We start from the raw sequence: 21,276 nt of genomic DNA, 5'->3' as shown, positions 1-21,276 counted from the left end.
AAGGACACTTTGGAAGATGGGGGAGTATTCCTGAGCTGCATGCTAAAGGGCTGTCCTTGAGAATGATGCATGCTCTGCTTAAGCATGAATGTTGTGTACATGTTGCTGATGGGAGAAGGGGTTGATGTAGGGATATTTTCCACCCTTTTTGTGTTTGCCTTTTGAAGTTTTCTGTGTGACTTTAGAGGTAACTTTTGTACATAGGTTCATCTGCGTCTTCGCTCCCATTGGAGAAAGAGGAACAAATCAGACTTCAGGCAAGAAGGCGTCTGGAAGAGCAGCTCAAACAGTACAGGGTAAAAAGGCACCAAGAAAGAGTAAGCACCTTGTAGCAGATCCTCTGTTTCTAGGTGATCTCTGTGTAGGTGGAAAGCTAGGAAAATGAACCCATACCTGCCCTAAACTGTCTGTTTCTTGGCTGTACACATTCAATAACGTCTAGCCAGGAAAATGTATTTTTCTAATTCTCTTCTGTATGTGCCAAATTTTGCCTTCAGTTGCATCATGGTAATCCATGAAGGCTGCAGGGTACCACAAGTGTAACTGAAGGAAGAATTTGGTCCTATATATTTTTCCTGAGGTTGGAATGATTATTTGTTTTATATATTATGGTATCCTATTTACCGTAGTCCACAGCTTTGAGTGTCTTCCCTCACTTGCTAGGAATTTCACAAAGAAATTGCTGCTTCTAGGTTTTTTGATGATAAATTGGAAAATCTAGTGTGAAGAACAATAATATACGGTTGGACTAGTAGAAATGTTAAAAAAAACAACAGATTTTACAATCCCTTGTTAAGAAAAGCATAGGTCTGAGTAAACTGCCACTGCTCTCTTCAAAAGTGTACAATGCGAGATTTCCATTTAGGCACCATCTGCAATAACTGTACACTTTTCATCGTACCACTATATATACTTACTTTATTATTTGTTTATGGTGCAGTAGAGCCCATAGCCCCCACTGAGGACTAGGGCTCCGTTCTGCTAGATACTGTTAGTAAATTTTACTCCGTGCTAACAGACAGGAAGACATGGCTCCTACTCAAAGAGCTTACAATCTCAAATACAAAAATAGATGAAGCCTGGGGGAAAGGTGCACAATATCCAAGCAAAGGCCATGATTCCATGATGACAGGTGCAGTCTAAACCTGAACATAATTTACCATGTAAGTAGTCCCATTAAACTCAAATGAGACTCCTAACATGCATAAAGTTACTAATAGTTGTGTTTGCAGGACTGGGGGCAGCAAGATCAAGAGAATGATTGGCATGTTTTATTTCCTTGATTTACAAAAAAGAGTGTAGGGGTATAGTGTGGGGGGAATGGGAGGAGCAGGTGGGAGAAGGGGGTGATCCAGGAGACAGAGAAGTGGAGAAGGAAGAAGATGGATGGAGAGGAGTACGCAGGAAAGATTAAACCCTTTGGAGATAAGTCCTGAGTAAAGGATTCTACAGTTCATATTTGGGTAATACTAAATTGACCTTGTGCTCATAATACTTTTGGTTATTTCTAAACTGGGTCTCTTTGCTCTTATGCATTTATCTCATAATGTGACATTTTAATCTAGTATTTTTGAGCATTTAATTATATATTTATGTAATCAATATAATTGCATTTGATTTATCTAGTGTCAACATAGAATTGCATGCTGTAATTAGAATGTGCAAATCTGATATATTATTGTGTATATATATTATTGTAAAAAGATAATATTTTAAAGTTTAAAGCTATGCAGTTTCACTTTTTTAGGAGATACTAAATATAATTAATCCCCATTAATTGACTTTCCATAATATTGTTTTTAAATGCGCGCACACATCTAAATCATAGATGTTCTGAAAAGTATCTGAAAAATCCATATTCTTTTCTTTGTCTTCTCATAATACAAAAAAAAAAAAAACCCTTGAAAAATTTTGGAAAGTTTTAAATATAATTATTTAGAGGTTGAAGCCTTTATAAAGTTGTTAAAGTACTCTTTTGCAATATCTTCTGATTAGTTTTCACACTTTTACCTAGATTACCTTCATTGAGTCTGGATTGAGACTCAATCAGTTAGCTCTCCTCCATATCCAAATCTCAGCCAGGACTGGGTTAACTAGCTATTAAGAGAAGCTTGTTCATGAAGTGCTACATAAGTCCAAGTGCTGTTATAAAAGAAAAATGAACATTTTACAGCTTTCTAAATACAATGATAAGAAAAAATTGATGCGAGTTTAAGTGTAGTCTTCTAGAATTTATTGTTCGCTTCTGATTTCTTTTAGTCCAGCTACTCTACAACCAAAAACCGGCCCTCTAGTACACTAGATCCGGAGCTGATGTTAAATCCAGAAATCTTGCCAAGGGCCAGCACTGTAGCTATGACAAAAGAGTACTCCTTCTTGCGGACCAGTGTCCCAAGGGGGCCAAAACTGGGCAGCCTGGGACTTCCAGCCCCTTCAAAAGAGAGAAGAAGCTCCAAATCTTCCAAGTCAAGTAAGATCCGGTCCTTGGCTGATTACAGAACTGAAAATTCAGATCCTGGAAATGCTACTAGGAATTTTGTGACTGCCGATGCATCTGGTGGGTCTCTAAAGGAGAATAGAAGTGGTCTGACTTCTGTAGTATCTGAGATCTGTCTCCGCTCTGAAACAGATGACCGACTGGAGAATTCCTCCATAGCAGGAGACAGTGTTTCAGAGATTGACGGAAGCGATTTAGGAATAAGGCTGGATGGAAATGAGAGTGACAGCTCTACCTACAGCAGTGTGTCAGGAAGGGGGACGTATAGCATTTTATTGAATGCAGAAGGCAAGCAGGGCATTTCATGTACAGTAAATGGCCAGGAGATCCCTCCAGATGGAGTGGGGCAATTTCCTTCCATCAGGGAAGTATTGCAGGCTGCAGCAGCAGAGCATCATGCCCAGGAGCAGGAAGTGAATGGGGAAGTGCGGAGTCGGAGAGACAGTATTTCTAGCAGGTAAGACATTACGTTGCACAATACACGCATTGCACTTCTTTGGCATATGTAACCTGATGCTTTAATTCCCAACTACAACATTTTGGGTATAACGAAAGTTCTGTTCAGTATGATCAGATGTGTGATAACTAATGAGTCCTAATAGAAACCACTGCGCTGAATACATTTTTATTGTAGATATTTTTAGTTTATAGGAACTGTCCCTGATCAAGTGATTAAAACAAGGGCACTGTAGACATGTGTATGCTTTGTCATCACGATTCTTAAAATATAGTAGAATTTGATTGTGGTGTCCACTGCTTGTATTATCCACTCAGCCCTATACATCAAAAATGGCTTTCCAAAACTCATTTCCAGTTTGTGCTGGTGTGTTTACCTATCCTGTGCACTAATCACTGGCCGTTTGGTTTTCAGTATCTGATTGATTGAAGGGATTTCTTTGTTTTCATAGAGAGGTAATAATTTTGCACCTTTCTGAGGACCACTTGGCTGAGACTAATAGTGTTACAGTTTGTCGGAGTGCCAATTAGAGCCAAATATAACCAGATTGGGAAATTTGGTTTTTCACAATAGTGATCATTCAGATAGAGTTGTCAAAACGGGTGTAGGTGCATGGTGAGGAGAGGGATTATTCAGGCATTACACGCTGAACAGTGAATGAGCAGAATTTTTAAGGTATGCATTTTTAATGGCCTAGGGAACAAATTTACCTAAACTGTAATATTTCAGATATTTGTAACTTCCTGTCATGATTCCAGTCAGGTTTTTAAAAGTTCCTTACTTTCTTTTAAACTTGTAGAAAGGGACCCTTTTGGTATACCCATACGTAACTTAAAAATACAGTAATACTGTATAAGTTTACCCACCACCAGTGACTACGGCTATGTCTACACTAGCACTTTTGTGGGTAAAACTTTTGTCAGTCAGGGGTGTGAAAAAACACCCCTGACTGACAAAAGTTACACTGACAGAAATGCTGGTGTGGACAGCTCCATCATCAGCATAGAGTGGGTACACGGGGAACCTTGCAGCAGTTCAGCTGTGCTGCTGTAAATTCTCTAGTGTAGACATAGCCTTTAGGCAATTTAAACTCAGATTGTCTTCCCCCTAACAATTCCTTCCTCTACTCTTTTCGGGTGCCTAGAGCTTTGCTCTATGCCCTGAAGGTAGTTAGATTTGGGCTTATTTTGGCCAGGAGGTGGTGGTTGGTGGGAGCAAATTTTAAAACAGTAGCGCCTTCATAGAGAATGCCCTGTTAGCAGCCCCCCTCTTTCCATCTAAAGCTCTCTTTGGTCTCAGACTAGTTATGTATTACGTGACACAGAATTTCATTGGACTGCACTGATTTTTTTAAAAAATGAAATGATATATGATACTGTCTTAAGAAACACTAATGTGTTCTCTTTGGTCTGTTTATAGAGTAGTTATCTGTGCAGAGAAGTGTGTGGTTCTTTTGTTTATTTGTTTGCTTTCAGTCCTCTGTACTTGCAAGATGCCAGGATACTTGCCCTAGATACTCATATCCTCTTCAGACCTTTAGAAGGGGTTTAACTGTTAGATCCTCAGAAGTTTGTGTCTCTGACATCCTAACTATGGCTTAATATCTGTCCCTTACAGGAGATCAAGGTTAGACTAGCAAGCAGAAAACTAGTCAAACTCACAATACTATTGTTGTCTAAAGATGCAGTTACCAAAACAACTTGTACAAATTTAGAAAATACAATTATTTGACTTATCTTTGGAAGAATTACAAACCTCTCAAAATTCTTAGAGCAAAATCAGTTGTCATTAGATAATCACAATCTATGCCTAATCCTGACAGGAGAGAAAGCAGAAGTTCTTGCTCATTTTCTCTGAACTTCATGGATTTGCTGAGTAAACTATACTGGGGAAGGGGAATAGGGTATACTCCATGCTGAATAGCTTTTTTTTTTTTGCTTTAGCTGTGACAACTATCCATTTATTTTCATGTTAAAATAGTTTTGTGTGGTTGGTGCATGTGAAAGGTGCTTGATCACAAGACACTTTTCCCTTGAGATGTCTGTAAATCTCTTGGTAAAGGGATGTTTAGTTTCTGAGGATAATAAAGTCAGCCCATTAACTTTCTTTCCTGGAGAACAAACATCCGTTCCATGATATGCCCAGTTTTGGGGAATTCAGATAGCTCCCAATCCAGCGTTTTGTCTGTCAGATGGCAAGTGAAATTTGTTTCGTTTTTTGTGGTGAGTTTTTCACAAAGCTAAAAAGACTGCCCAAAACTGTAGCTCATTTAGAACTGAGTTATTTAGTGGAGTTTGAACATCTTGTAATTTCAGCTTCACCTCTTTATAAATGGGTGATTTATAAAGAATCCTAACTCTTTAAATGCCTGTGGTTTCTGTCTCCAGTGTGTCTGTGGAAAGCTCTGTCACAGGAACTCATGATGAAATGTTGCAGGTCCTAAAAGAGAAGATGAGACTTGAAGGACAGCTCGAAGCACTGTCATTAGAAGCTAATCAGGTAGAAAATTAATCTGAATTTCTGTATTTAATCAACTACAGTCATACACTAATTCAAATTTTAAAGTAGCTCCCACATTGTGTTTGCAGAGAGGTGGTTTTCATAAATGTTATGTAGGATAGATAAAAAGGCTGTTTATTTAAAATAAAGCTTTTAAAATCTGAAATAATAATAATAATAATAATAATAAATAATAAAAAAAAACCATACTGAAGTGGTCCACAAAAGAGAGAATAGAGAAAAAGGAGTGTAAAGAAGTAGTAGTAAACGTTGAGCCAGTGGTGGGCTCAACATATATTAAATATTTACCCTTAAAGTGGGTGGCAGTTTCAGACTTCTTTCTCATTCCATTTCTCTTAAAAAAAAAAAAAAAAAAAAAAAAAAAAAAAAAGGTTAAGGACAAGTGAGTGTCAAACAGTAGGGGACATCAGAGCAGAGGAATGATCACTTGCAAGCATAAGATGGGTATTTAAAGCAAGACTGAGACTGTCAGTGTCTAGCAAGCTATCTTAAGTACCAAATACCTGTGTCCGTCTTTTTTTTAAGGATGCTGTCTATTTTGTATGCACTTTTGTCTACATTTTTCCTGCATATTTGAGACATTTATTAAATACAGTGTGATTTTTTTTTTCTTATTTTACATAGAAATGTTATCCAGCAGAGCAAAATATATTTTTGGAACGGCTGACTCTTTTAGACAGAATATTGATATCTCTACCTCTCTTGCTAATGCACTATACTTATTTATTAGTTTCTCCTAAAATTATTTTTTATTGTTTGGACTTGTTCAGGCACTTAAAGAGAAGACTGAGCTGCAAGCCCAAATTGCAGCTTTGAACATGAGGCTTCAGGATCAGATGGAGCACAGTCAGAGCAGCCAACAGAAGCAGGATTCGTTGAGCTCAGAAGTGGCTACCTTAAAGCAATCTTGCTGGGATCTGGAACGAGCTATGGCTGACCTGCAGAACACCTTGGAAGCCAAGAATGCTAGCTTGGCTTCCTCAAATAATGACCTGCAACTGGCAGAGGAACAGTACCAAAGACTCATGGGAAAAGTTGAAGATATGCAAAAAAATGTTCTCAGCAGGGATAACACAGGTGAGCTAATGTAAACTTGATTCTTGAAAATGTATCTTTTTTCTGTTCCACAAGCAATTTCATTAAATCTTACTTCTTGTGTGCACTATCAATTACTGATGTAACTACCTTGCAAACAAGAAAGTGATTAATTTGTTGTGTATCATGACGCTGCCTACAGGGTCTTACTAGATAGCGTTTCCATCTTAAGACAAGGAAGAAACTGATTTCCAGTTAGGCATGTTCGGCATTAAAAACGAGGGAATAGGGAGAAGTTATTAACTTGTATCTCATTGGTATCAGATCCTTAGAGATTTGCATGATTATTTATTTTATTATTACTATTTCTTGTTTTGCATTACAGGAGTTCCCAGAATGTGCTAGGCACTGACCAGATGCAAAGGAAGGCACAGTCAGAGTCCGCAGCCTAAAAACTGTTTGACAATTCATTAACAAGTTTTTTTTCAAAAAGAGAAATATATTTTGGTTAGCATCAAGTATCCTTTCCATTTCCCAGACATGTGCATACTCCCAAATGTTTTACTTATTTCCGCCCTTCTTTATGCTTCTAAGGAACTTCGAACATGCAAAGAAGTGACCTCAAAAGCTGTTTTCTCCTAATGACCCTAATTCTGTGGGTCCTGAAATTTCTTCTGGTTTGTGGGAATGGATGTTCTTTGTTATTTAGGCACACTTCCAATAAAAAGATGACTGTGGACATATGTTTAAGGTTCATTGCTACACTTAAAACCATCAAAAATTGGACACTGGAATAGCATAGTTTAATTTTTTTTTGCCTTTTTTAGTACACGGTCTGCGACAGCAAATGGCTTCCTTACAGAACCAGCTTCAGCAGGTGCAGTTAGAACGGACCACGTTGACCAATAAGCTAAAAGCGTCTCAAGCAGAGATCGCTTCGCTGCAAAATGTGCGGCAGTGGTACCAGCAGCAACTGGCAGTGGCACAGGAGGCACGTGTTAGACTACAGAGTGAGATGGCCAATATACAGGTAAGTGTGTGAACTTTCCACGCCCTCACTGCTTTCTTTCTTACCTTAGCTTTAGCCAGTGGATAAATTCTTTTCAGACTTTTAAGGAGGGCCCAGTCTTGTTTCTGTATTTATGTAAGGTGCATAATTAGCTCTGTCCCTTTTACCTGTCATCCTTAGGTGTTACTTCCTGTCTAACACTGAGGCATAAACTTAACCAATGCACTTTCTGAAAAGCTTATTAAGCTTTCTCATGGATGTAGATCTGTAAAGCCATTAGGTGACAGCTAAGGCCCAGGTAGACTGAGTCCTCTTCTCTGGAGCATTTTCATTGTCCACCCACGTTTTGAGTATTTGTATTGACTTTTCCTTCCTGCAGGCTGGGCAAATGACCCAAGCAGGTATGTTGGAGCACCTCAAACTAGAGAACGTGTCATTGTCCCATCAGCTAACAGAGACCCAGCACAGATCCATCAAAGAAAAGGAACGTATTGCAACACAGCTGCAAAATATTGAGGTAAGGTTGTAGGTGGCCTGTCTGAATTGTGTTCTGTTGTTCAAGTTTTATATTCCAGTTTAGTGATCACCATATTTTCAGATTCAGGAAGAAGGTATTTACACTGGTAGAAATGACTTCACTATGAGTACGTTCAATTGGTGTATATCTTACATGATCAAAGAGCCTTTTCAAATTTACATCCCCAGAAGGCAAGTGTTGCTTCTCCAAATTTTAAAACCACATGAAGAATCTTGCTAGTTAAAAAGGAAACTGTCAGCCTCTGTAGGTCACAAACTTACCTACCATAAAGAGACCCTGTTGACAAGCCTAAAGGTAGCCCCCTTTGATTAAAGTAAAATGGAGCATTACAGACTGGGACCTGGAGTCTGAGGCCATAATTTTACAGTTGAGATTAGCCCAGCCATGAGATACATTGGAAAACTTAATGAGCCACACTTTGGCCACCCTGTTGTAAACAATATACATGCGAGGGATGTGGCTCTGGATTATTTGCAGCAGATAAATTCTACTGAGACTTGAATCCTCATTCTTGCACTCTGATATTACTAAATATTGGGAAACCCAGTTAATATTGTGGCTGATCTAAAACACCTTACTCATTTTAGTGTTGGTTAATAGGTCAAGAATTTCATCCAAAAACAAAGGCTGGTGGCAAAGATTTGTATTTGTTATTGCAGATTAATAATTATTGTTATTTTAAATAGAGGGGTGGGGAACTTAACCGAAATTGGTCATATCCTTAAAGGGCTCTCTGTGAAAATCTCTCATGCCCCAGGCTTATCCTTCCTGTCCTCTAGCAGAAAAGATTAATAAAATTTTCAAAAATTCCTAGGTAATTTACACTCCTAAATCCTGTTTTCAGAAATGACTTTGGAATCTAACTCCGAATCTCATTGAGATTCAATGGGACTTAAATCACTGAAGTTCTTTTGAAAATTTTATGCTGGGACTGCAGAAATGTTTGGTCTTCCCTTCTGTAGTAGCTTATCAGTTTTTAAAAAATTAAAAGCACTTAGCCAGAATTCAGTCTCTTATGAATGTGCAAGATGCACACTAGTCATTTCAATGGGTGTGTCCTAGAAGCCCAGTAATCTTCAAATACTGAGTGGATAACTTCACTGAGGGCCAGGAGTGTAATACAAAGAACTGAATAATGTTTTCCTATTTTGTTCTCCAATATTTTTTCTGACTTTTTTTTAATCCATTTCATCTGATATTTTTACCATTTTCCTAATTCCTTTGTAAATACTTCCTGTTTTTTCTGTGCAGGCTGACATGTTAGATCAAGAAGCTGCATTTGTACAGATCCAGGAGGCTAAAACCTTGGTGGAAGAGGACCTGCAGAGAAGGCTAGAGGAGTTTGAGGATGAGCGAGAAGAACTGCAGAAAATGGCTGATTCTGCAGCAGCACTGGAACAAGAACTGGAACAGGTAGACTTGATTACTGGATAGTGTCCCAAGGACTTCCTGGAGAACACTCAAGCTGAAAGACTAATACATGGATTTTCAGTTAACAATGTTTAAAGTGCTGAAAGATTACTCTAAAAATGGCATGGAAAGATAAGCGTGTTGGGTGTGTCATTGAATTGCAGCTCAAACTTGCTCAGTTACTTGTAAAAAGAGTCCACTTCTACCCACCAGTCCTTCAAATTCTACCTGGGATCAGAAAGTTAAACCATTATATTTCTTTCTTGTGCATCCTTAACAATAATAAAGATTTGGCAATTCGGAGCAGAGTTAGCAATTCTTTTGATGTGTGAACTAGAATAGAATTGAGCTTCCTCTCTCGGTGATTGTAGTTCTGCAGTGCCAAAAGAACTAAATAATACTAAAAGTTAGATGTGCTAGTGAATTCTGCAGATAATGATTCTGCATATACACAGGGAGTGCATCTCTGTTGTTAGAAGTTGTCCTTTTAGATAGTTATTTTCCTGAGTGCAGCATCACTTTACACCAGTGTTTCGTAAAGGATTTCATTTGATGATGATGTGCAGGGGAATGGAATGAGGGTCCGGTGCGTGATAGAGCTCAATGTTATGACCAAAAAGGATGTCTAAGGGTAATGGTATTTTAAGCAGAGGCTAATGTGTTTATATGCACACTGGACACTTAATTTAAAACAGAAATTAAAAAGGTCATAAAGTAAAACATGTAGTCTTCTAGGATTGTCAGCCTGATCAATGTATGCTTTGTAGTTGCACAGAATGGCCTCAATATAATCAACACTGTGAATAGAGAGAATCAATGAAACATAAGATCGCCTTCAGCTTTCTTTACAGTTATTTTCTATTAGTCCCTCAGAGATACTAGGTTATTTTTTTTTTAAAAGTACATTCCTAAATAAAAGTGGATTTTGTAGTTTAAAATTCATCTGAGATGGATTAAATCTTTTAAAAACTATTTGTTTCTTCAGGTGAAATTGACTCTGCATCAGCGAGATCTGCATCTTGAATCTTTACAGCAGGAGCATCTAGCGCTCATGAAGCAGCTCACCATAACCCAAGAAACATTGCACACCAAAGAACAGTCCCTAAATGACCTACAGACTCAATATGATGAGCTGGTGGCCAGGTTAGAGGAATTCCAAGGTGATATTATTTCCAAGGATGACACGATCCAATATTTGCAGAATGAAAAGATTGTCCTAGAGGTAGCTCTGCAGGCAGCAAAAGCGAGCAAAGAAGAAATCGACGAAGGAGCAAAATGCTTAGGTGAAAGTACTGAGGCGGCATCAGAAATCTTGGCGCAATTGAGACAAGAAATAGCTATAAAGTCAAGCCAGGTAACGAATTTCTAAAATTATTCCGTTGCAAGTAACAGATGTAAGTGTTGACACAGGCTTGTGATAGAGCCAAATATATGACTGGAGCATTACAGACCAAATGGTGTTTAGTATCACGTGCACATGAACTTTAAGATCTAGAGAATGAAAATAAATCTAGCTGTTTTATGACTGTTCCCCAATAGTGAATATTGCTCATTTATTCTGTTTATATCAGTGGAATGTTCCTCATCATTATTTTATATCTGTGTCTGTGCTTCTGGATTCATAAAGTTTGTGATGTGCAACTGAGTTATTCTTGCATCTTCAGGATTTAATAAACAATATTTGTTCTTTGCCAAGAAACACAGATTCATGTCTGATATCAATTTTCAAAATTAATAGATTTATATTATAGCTTTTTGTATAAAGTACACTTTTTGGAAATAGTACTTTTAGTGCACTGTGTTCATGAGGCAATCTCAGCAAAGAAAATGTTCTTATGCATACAGTAACGTTAGATTCTCTGTGGGCACTCCTTTTGGAAGAATTAATAGCTGCTTCCTAACTTAAAGCATACCAGATCTCATTTTTGTCCATTACTATATGCTGACAGTGGTTCCCAGACTTGTTTTTTTCATGTACCAGTTTACCAGATAGGTTTGCTGTCTACTAATGTTCTGTTGTGTGCGATCTAATCCACAATGGAGCTTCAACTAAACAAAACTCGATTCTCATAAGTAAGTTTGGACCTACAGTTTGTGTAGAGCATCCCAAACTTGAGAGCAAGGTAGAGCATCTACTTTTCTACTGGAGGCTTGCACTGGGACATGTTCAGCAAAGAACTAGATAAGTTCATGGAGGATAGGTCCATCAATGGCTATTAGCCAGCATGGGCAGGGATGGTGTCCCTAGCCTCTGTTTGCCAGAAGCTGGGAATGGGCAGCAGGGGATGGATTACCTGTTCTGTTCATTCCCTCTGAAGCACCTGGCACTGGGCACTTTCAGAAGACAGGATACTGGGTTAGATGGACCTTTGGTCTGACCCAGTATGGCCGTTCTTATGGGACCCAGCAAAGATTTCACATTGAAGGTAGGGAGGAGGATTCTAGAGTATTGGTCACAGAAATCCAAAGTACCTCTGCTGGTACATGCAGTATGAAAACATTTTTGTAGCTCTGTAAATTATGAAGCACCTGCTATATATTTTGATTTAACTTGAGCATGTAAACTTGAATCTGTGTCATCTAGATACACTATATAGAGCCTGATGTATCCTAAAACATGCATGCCCAGATAATGGGAGATGCTGCATCCTTGATGGTGGCTTTGGGAAGATTAACATTCTGAATCTGTCTCAACTATTTAGGTATAAAACAATTTATTATTTGCATTACGGTAGTGTCTGATGCTACAGTCAGGATCAGGGCCCTGGTTTGTCTAAGCACTATGCATATACATAACAAAAAGACAGTTCCTGCCCCAGAGAATTTATAATCCAAGTAAGGCAACATGTCTGCATTTTTCTCTAATAGGTGGAAAATCTGCAACAAGAAAGTGCCAGCCTGAAGAAACAGACCCAAAAAGTAAAGGAGCAGTACCTACAACAAAAGGTGGGTATACATAGCCATTTCAATATTGTATTAAAAACGAGCAAAGATTGTGTGTTGCAGGGAAGGCATGTACTAATAGGTTAATGGCATCTTACTTCCTAATGACAGTGGTATTATTTAACTTGCAGGCCATTATAGCAAATAGAAGGAATGTTGTGACACAATTTATTATATTATATATATGTGTGAGGTATATTTCTGTAGGTTATACATTGATTTTTTTTTTTAAACTGTAATGGACATAAAAGCAGACACTTAGGCCAAATCATGTTCCCATTAAAGTCTGGGAAGTTTTCCACATGGACTTCATTTGGCCTACAATATGTTAAGATTTCTCTAGTTAATTTGTACTAGGTGACCACTTTTTCAACAATATTCATTTTTATTCAAAAAAATTGGGTAACTTTTCAAGTATCTTAAATTTAATGCAACTGTATGAAATTCTGTTGGCATGGGGAATTTTAATTTAAAAGAAATAATTCGTTTTCCTCCAAATCTTATTTGGAATGATATAGAATATGATTCTAATTTTAAACTAAAGACGTACCAGGACTTCAGATGTCCCCTATAGTGGCACCGTTGAGTGGTACCATTTGCTTGCCTATTAATCCAACAACTGTTTTAGAAATTGTGCCCTGGTGGATATCTCTCTGATTCTGATATGTGCACTAGGTAATGGTGGAAGCTTATCGAAGAGATGCAAGTTCAAAGGACCAGCTGATTAGTGAACTGAAATCTACAAAGAAGAGGCTGGACTCAGAAGTGAAAGAATTAAAACGGGAGCTACTGAAAATTCATGGCGAAAAGCAGTCCATTGATGTTGAACGTTCAAGACTTCAGAAGGAAGTATCCCAGGTTCACCAGCAGATGGTGGAGTTAGAAAGCCACCTCCAGTCAGTGCAAAAAGAACGGGATGACATGGAGATACAGCTACAGGTGAGGAGGAAATCTAGTGCCGTTATCTCAAGGATAACACACATTTGAGCTGCAGCTAATCCTATTAATTATTGAGGTGTTGCAGGTAGCAGTAATCTTTTAAACTAAGGTTATCAAATACGTATTGAAGGCAGTTGTATGTTACTTACTTTTGATGGTTAAACTGAATGATGATGTATTGCTATGTATTGGTACTATATAAACCCATATTGAAGTCAGTAGAGTTATACTGATTTTATACCAGTAATAGAGTGAAGAATTAGGCTGCAGGTGTGGTATAGGAGTGCTGTGGAGGCAACATTCTTAGCTCCCAAAGTTGTCAAGAAGTGCAAGTGTCTTATTTTGCTCAACAACAATCCTTCACCTTAAGGACTTGTATTAGCATATGCCAAGGGGACTACTGCCCAGTCTGTAGATGTCAGGATGGTGACTCGAATTAAAATAGAATTAAAAAGGGATGGGGACGGAGACTGTTTTGTACATGGAAGGAAACATCCTTCCCCTCTCACCCCCAATCCTTGTATACAGAAAAGGAAATAGTTTTGAAAATTACCACATTACTTTGTTGTTGATTCATTAAACTAAACCTTACCATAAACTGGTTGCCAAATATATACAAAAGTAGTCCTGTTTTTACCATTCTGATACACTCTGTGTGAGTGTATATATAGCAAACTGGAATGAGGATTTCTTTTGTGCTTACCGTATTTTCTCCTTCCTCCCTCATCTTTTTTCCCCCTCAAGTCTTTGCAGATTGATAAAGAACAAATGACATCTCTTGCTGAGGCAAATGAGGTACTAAAACTACAGGTAGAACAAATGCAAGAGGAAGCCAAAAAGTAAGTCAGCTTTTTACATAGCCAGAATAACAGTAGCACTCACTATTCTTATTGTGCTTTTTGTCTTCAGTGTGCTGTACAAAAATTACTGTTTAGTTTTTTCCTCTACCCTTGTAGGACAGCTGTATTTCCATTTTACAGCTGGATAAACTACTTAACTTCTGTGCCTCAGTGTAGCCTGGGCACAGAAGTTGTTGGTAGGACAGGAACTCGTGAGTTTCAGGTTCACAGACCACTCCTCTGACCATTCCTCTTTATTACCAAGCTTTGTGGAGTATGGCATGAGGCCAAAGGCACCTGAAATTGTACCAATAGCAAACTATTGCTCACCAAAAGTGGCTTTTTGCAATTGGTATATATCAAAACAGTTGCTACACAGATGGCAACATTAATAAATCTTATTTTTTAACAATGCCACCTTTCATTAACACTAAATTGAACACCACAAATATTAAGAGTTACTGTGGCTGTAGATGTGATGGGAATGGGATGGAAGAAGACATGTAAATGGATGTTGGGAAGGAGAAGGGGAGCGGTAATATAGGTTCCACCACTACAAAAGTACAGTGCAGACCTACACAAAAGTGAGTTTGACATACAAAGAGAGGCTGTCATGCAAGAATGTAAACTCAGGAGTAGTTTTCCATTTCATTTATACGCGTCTCCAGCAATGCTGCCCAAGTCATGCACTCTCTTGTTGCTGATGCACAAGAACTGTGATGTCGACAAGGACTAACTATCAAATCAGAAAATGGCTTTCTGCAATTAATATACTAATTTTGTAGAGTAAACAACTTGGTATTGTCCCCTTAATATTTGAAAAACATGGTTTATGTGCTAAGCAAAAGCTTTAGTGGTTCTTTTATCAGTATATTTGATTTTGTGTAACTTTGGGAATAAAGAGCTTCTTTGGGAATCAGTGTCCTGTTATGGTTGTTTGCTATGACCTCTCAATAGAGTTTTGTAAATCTAAAAGTTTAATTGTTCAATACAGTTTTCAGGCAGTTCTCTTTGTGCTTTCTCATTCTAGGGCCATCACCGAACAGAAACAAAAAATGAAGCGTCTGGGGTCAGATCTGACCAGTGCACAGAAAGAGATGAAGGCAAAACACAAAGCCTATGAGAATGCAGTTGGCATTCTTAGCCGCCGGCTGCAGGAAGCCCTCACTGCAAAGGAATCTTCTGAAGTGGAGCTGAGCAAACTAAAAGCACAAATTGCTGATGGAGGAAATAACCAGGCTTCCCATGTAGGATGATGTCCTGTAACTTTGTTAGTAGAGAGATAGGATTATCTTGCATTACTACTAAATACTTAAAGACATGGCCTTACCTATAGGTTCATTTATCATATAGAGAAAAATTTTGGTAATGAGATGATCATCTTTGGGCAGGATTGTATTTTACAGGGTTTTACCTTCTACTGAAAACACTGCAAGTTTTTCTGTGTATCTGTATTACTTTATACCAACAACAAAGCTTCGTTCCTGTAGCCAGCTGTGAAATCTCCTTTCAGGACTTAAAAAGTTAATAACTGTGGTGCCTTTCAAACTAAAATAAACTAGAAGCTTGCCCTTTAACATGCATTTAAATCTGCAGTAAAGATTCTATATGCTACGTATCAGTCACCAGGGAATTCACTTAATGTGTGCCTTGATTTATTATTTTAAAGAAAACCACTTCTGCAGTAAAGTATTACTTAAATATTGTGAAGATACTGCCAGTTTCCAGACCTATAGACCATGTGCCAGTGTCTCAAACTGTGAGAGAATTTCCTTATCAAAAATAAGGAAAATGTTTTGGCAATCTCCAAATATATGAGTAAAATAAATAGCCAACCCCCAGTTATCGCTTCACTTCAGAAGGAGTGTCAGCGTTAGCCCTGAATTCCTGTTAATGTTCCTGTTTAAGCACAGGTTTTCAGTATTTTCTTTTTATACTGAAATATAGTGAAGCCTTTTTTACTTATTAACTAATAGTTTCTCCTTTGCCTGCACCAAACACTCTGTCCTCCTTCAAATCCCTCCTTAAATCCAACTATTTCCACATAGCTTTCAGATGCTAAAGCTCTTTTTTTGATGTGTGAAGAATTCTGTTCTCTTATTGTATATATTATGTCTGTCAGTGAAAGAATGCAGGCTTCTCAGGGCAGAGATGTGACTTTTTTATATGATTTCATATACCGAATATTTTTGGTAAAAAAGTGACGCATCAAAGAGTGAGGGTTGGCTTATAAACAGGTCTACACCAAAATTTGATGATTTTTAAACTCTATGAAATCATTGAATTGAGTATCTAATACATGGTCGTTTTGTTTACCTGGAGCGTCTGCAGGCATGGAGCCCCTCAATTCCCTGTGGCCGCGGTTCGCCGTTCCCAGCCAGCGGCTTACCCTAAGGGGCCGGGAGCCAAAGTTTGCCGACCCCTGAAATATAGGGTTGACTTATGAAAGGGTCATACAGTTTTTACTATTTTTCCTATCCATCTTGGGGGATCGGCTTATAAACAAACGGGCTAATGAACAAGTATATACGGTATATTGCATCTATGATGCAATATAAATATATTCATTAAAAGAGTAATTTCCTTTTTAGCAAAATAATCTGTTAAATGTAGTAAGTTGTTTTTTCTGACCCGAAATATTGTCCAGTAAACATAATAAGCCCTTTAAATGTATACCTGTTGGCGGAATAGACTTGTTTAAAAAGAACAATTGCTTCTGCAAAACAAGTGTTTTACTAACTAGGCTTCTGATGTCTTTGTCTTTAGGAAAGGATTCAAGCTCTGGAGACAGAGCTGCAGGCTGTTAGCCACAGTAAGATGATGTTGGAGAAAGAGCTGCATGAAGTAATTTCACTCACCAGCCAGGAGCTTGAGGAGTACCGGGAAAAAGTGATAGAACTTGAGGATGAGGTAATTGCCTGCGCTTTCCTTGCAGACAGGGAGGTTCAGTATACAACCCAGGGGGCAAAAGACGATTTGGGACTGAACTGTTCAAATCAAATGGAAGTATGTTATAATCTTACAAAGGGAAGATTGTGTCCGCCACAGCTAATTTTGCTGCAAGCTGCCAACTCCTCATGGCTTTATTGGGCCCTTATCATTAATGCTATTATTTAGTCACGGGTATTTTTAGTAAAAGTCATGGACAGGTCACAGACAATAAAAAAAAATTCATGGCCCATGACCTGTCCTTGACTTATATTATAAATACCCCTAACTAAATCTTGGGTGGGGAGAGGGGTGCTGCTGGGGGGGCACCCCAGAGGCCATTGCTGGGGGAGCACCCGGGGGGGGGGGGGAGGCGCTGCTGATGGGGGTTGGGGCCAGCGGCAGCAGCTGCTCCGGCCGCCCCAGAGAACACTGCTCAGGCAGTCCACAGGGCCAGCCACACTGGCCGCTGCTCAGGTGTTCCTGGGGCCAGCTGCCCGACCAGCAGCCAGTGCAGCTGGCCCCAGGGCCGCTCCAGCCTCAATCGGTGTGGCTGATTGCAGGGCCGCCCCCAGTGACTGGCTGCAGAGCCACTCCAGCAGCGGCTGGTGTGGCTGTTCCTGGGGCCACCTGAGCAGCTAGCCCCGGAGCCAGCTGCTTGGGCAGCCCTAGGGTCAGCCACGCTGGCTGCTACGGAGGTCGCGGAACCGCCACCTCCATGACAAACATGGACCCCCTACTTATAATACAGGAAAAAAGGCATTGGGGTGAAAGAAAAGAAGCTCCTACATAAGAGACCAACTAAGCCTGGTCAAGAGATGCTGAGTACCCAGGACTCCCATTAATTCACTGTTGAAACTCTCTAAGGTGGCACTAGAAATATGCAGGATTGACTTCTCTACCATCAGTAGCACATCCCTTCTTTTCATCTCCTATGGACAGTACTTATGCCCTCTACTTCTAGCCAGCATTTTAATCTCGCAAAGAAAATCGGAATAAGAATCTGGTTGAACTAAATTTTAGAAGCATCCATTGTGAAAGTTGGAGAATTTTTCTAACATCATATGCACAAAGCAATCATCATGTTTGATAAGTCTACCTCACAACTTCTTATGACAATAATATTGTGATTTTATTTATTTATTTTTTTTGGTTGCAGCTTCAGGAATCTAGAGGTTTCAGGAGGAAGATAAAACGTTTAGAAGAAATAAACAAGAAGTTGGCCCTCGAACTGGAACATGAACGAGGGAAGCTCACTGGTCTTGGTCAGTCTAACACTGCTTTGCGGGAGCACAACAACATCCTAGAAACAGCACTAGCAAAGAGAGAGGCAGACCTGGTACAGCTGAATCTCCAGGTATTCAAAGCATTTGACATTTTGATGTGACATTTTTAGAAGAGAAGGCTAATATTCTTCTGATTGCAGAAGGTACAGGGACTTGATTATGTCTGTAGATTTTCATTCAAAACACGTGTTTAAAGAAATGATGTGCTTTCTCCAGGTCCAGGTCTCATGTAGCTTACATTAGACTAATAATATAGGTATAGGAGACATGTCATAAAAAAAATTTCCGCTGGGTTAAATTATGAACTTTCTCAATGAAAACATTAACAAACATTTCCAAGAGTGAAAGTGACAAATTTAATACAGCTCTTGTTAACATATATCTTGTATCACATAAAGATCTGATATCACTGTTGATGCTCTTACTTATTTTAATATTTATGTCAATATAGCACCTTCCCCCCCCATCTCCAATCTACATTCACCATTACTGAAATATAGCCATTTGAGGGGTGAGATGGCAGTGTGCAGTGAGAGTGAATAGCAGTAATGGGAGGGGAAGTTTTTGCCAAGGATTCTCAGGCAAACTGTTGCTCTTTCACAGGTGCCATGGGATATTTAAAATGTGCAGAAAAGCAGAAAAGACCCACAAGCCTAATAAATTTCATGTTACTTCCTTTGGAAGGTTTTGTGGCATTTTTTGTTTCTGAAAAGCAGGTCCTGTTTGCACCCTACTGTATTGAATTCTGAAAGTTAAATAACTCTGCATTTGTAATTCACCACCACCTCCAACGGGGGAGTTGGGGCAGAGGGAGAGAGGAAGATACTCTTCCTCCATCTCTGTTGGAACTTTGAGAATTCTCATGTTTTCCTCATTCCCCAGTGCCCTTGAGACTCTATCATGACAACAGTTCTTCCACCCGAGGGAGTCCACTTAAAAGCATCATTAGACTTTCAAGGCCATGCAAGTTGTGCAAGGAGTGGCACTGATCACCTCACTAGATAAGGCATGTTTCTACAGTGCACCCAGCTCAAGGTGCAGGTAGGGGGAGGAAGTTGACCCAAGGTGTGTGAATGAATGATTAAAATTATACCTAAAACCAGGGATGATATTTTATTCAAAGCCAGCCTTTTATAAACCCTAAACCTTCATTTTTTAAAAAACAGTTGACACTTCATGTCTTACACACAACAACATGAAAATGAACAATAGCTCTCTGGTCAGACTAGGCACTACTGCCTTTTTTCCCCTTCTTCCCCCACCCCTGTGCCCCAAAACTTCTGCACGTTGTGCACAGACCCTGTGTTCTGCCACTGAACCTCTGGTTTTGTGATACCATAGGTTCAAGCAGTCCTAAAGCGTAAAGAGGAGGAGGATCAGCAAATGAAACAACTTATTCAAGCCTTACAGACTGCCTTAGAAAGAGAAAAGTCAAAAGTTAATAACCTGAAAGAGCAGGTAAGGGCTCAGATTCTGCTTTATTACTTCATAAGTGATTTAAATACAAAATATTGAATAAGTAGTAAATTCTGTTTTATGTGTGCGTGTCTCACCCATGTATCATCTCTACTTTTTAATACTATAATACTGGTCAGATGAAGAAAAGCTGTCTATTTTGCATCTGTAGGTTGCGGCAGCCAAAGTAGATGCGGCTCATAACCGTCGTCATTATAGAGCTGCTGTTCTTGAGCTGAGTGAAATTAAGAAAGAGCTCCAAGCCAAAGAACTGCTTGTCCAAGCCCTTCAGGCTGAAGCAGACAAACTACAGTAAGTATACAATAACATATCCTAAACACTAAGTTTCTTAGAACAAGGTGAATAAAATGGTTGCAATCTATTAAGAAATCTAAGAACAACTTATGTATTTGAATTTTTGGTTTTGGTCCTCTGGTCTGTGTGGAATTAGTCCTGTCTGAGTCTTATCACTTGCCACAAGTGTGCACTGCTTGCAAAAACACTTCTATTTTCTGTCTCATGATTCTTGTACTGTATCTGGGATGCACTTTCTTCAGACCATCTCACCTGCACTTCTTACAGTTCTGATACAGATGAACCCTGCCTCATATACTAGATGAGGTTAACACTCTTCTCAGTATCTTGACTCTGTTGCACTTCCCTTTTCAATACCCCTGAGACCTTAATTGCAGGATGACCTCGATAAGCAAATGAAGCTTCAGCTGGCTATCTACTTTTATGGTATATACTAATTTGTTTTGTTATGTGGAAATTTGAACTGGCTGCCTGCTGCTGAACATACTGGTTATTCCATCATGTTCCAGTGTCTTCAGAATGCAGGATGTGAAAATTTGAAGTACAAGACCTCAATGAAGCTGCTTACAGGATTTTGAGCTTTTTGGAATGATGCTTTTTTTTTTTTTTTTTAAATGTCAAATAATTTCCTTAAGGCTTTGTCTAAACACACGTTGTACTTCTTTAACTATACCAGTATAGTTCCATCCACTGTGGATGGAATAGTTTATTCCAATATGAGAAGGGTAATAAGCTATGCCAGTATAAGCACTTTTATACAGGTATAACTGTGACCACATTAAGAATTGTACCCGTATAACTATTTTGGTAAGAAATCACACCCCAGCTGAAATAGATATTCCAGTACAAAAACTGTGGGTAGACCAGGCCTTATTCCTTCCTCCCTCCACCATAGAATTAACTTGTCATCTCACAGCCTCAGACCTGCAGATAACACTGACATCAATGCCAGAATGGATCAATATGGGAACTGCTTCTTTTAAAATATCCTACTAACAGCTTTCCCTTCATATGAAATATTATCAGCCATCAAGACATATGTCAAGAAGTATGTAGCTATATATCAATATATCTATCTTACTGAAATTCTGTCTTTTGGCTAAAA

The 21,276-nt window shown here is 38.9% G+C and overlaps 1 protein-coding gene across 3 annotated transcripts in view; it reads left to right on the top strand.

The window, feature by feature from the left end:
• GOLGA3 (golgin A3) overlaps positions 1–21,276 on the top strand; it is a 38,247-nt gene that overhangs the window by 8,388 nt on the left and 8,583 nt on the right. For all 3 annotated transcript variants that reach the window (XM_074973318.1, XM_074973316.1, XM_074973317.1), the window contains exons 4-19: positions 205–317; positions 2,260–2,954; positions 5,342–5,453; positions 6,245–6,551; positions 7,337–7,539; positions 7,898–8,035; positions 9,308–9,469; positions 10,452–10,820; positions 12,335–12,412; positions 13,085–13,348; positions 14,093–14,187; positions 15,218–15,434; positions 16,954–17,097; positions 18,275–18,472; positions 19,743–19,859; positions 20,029–20,168. In XM_074973318.1, coding sequence (XP_074829419.1) covers positions 205–317; positions 2,260–2,954; positions 5,342–5,453; positions 6,245–6,551; positions 7,337–7,539; positions 7,898–8,035; positions 9,308–9,469; positions 10,452–10,820; positions 12,335–12,412; positions 13,085–13,348; positions 14,093–14,187; positions 15,218–15,434; positions 16,954–17,097; positions 18,275–18,472; positions 19,743–19,859; positions 20,029–20,168 — 3,352 coding nt within the window. The remainder of the gene's footprint in view (positions 1–204; positions 318–2,259; positions 2,955–5,341; positions 5,454–6,244; positions 6,552–7,336; positions 7,540–7,897; positions 8,036–9,307; positions 9,470–10,451; positions 10,821–12,334; positions 12,413–13,084; positions 13,349–14,092; positions 14,188–15,217; positions 15,435–16,953; positions 17,098–18,274; positions 18,473–19,742; positions 19,860–20,028; positions 20,169–21,276) is intronic.

This window comes from Natator depressus, chromosome 15 (assembly GCF_965152275.1).
Source record: "Natator depressus isolate rNatDep1 chromosome 15, rNatDep2.hap1, whole genome shotgun sequence".
Taxonomy (NCBI): Eukaryota; Metazoa; Chordata; order Testudines; family Cheloniidae; genus Natator; species Natator depressus.
This window is presented reverse-complemented; position numbering and strand designations above follow the sequence as displayed.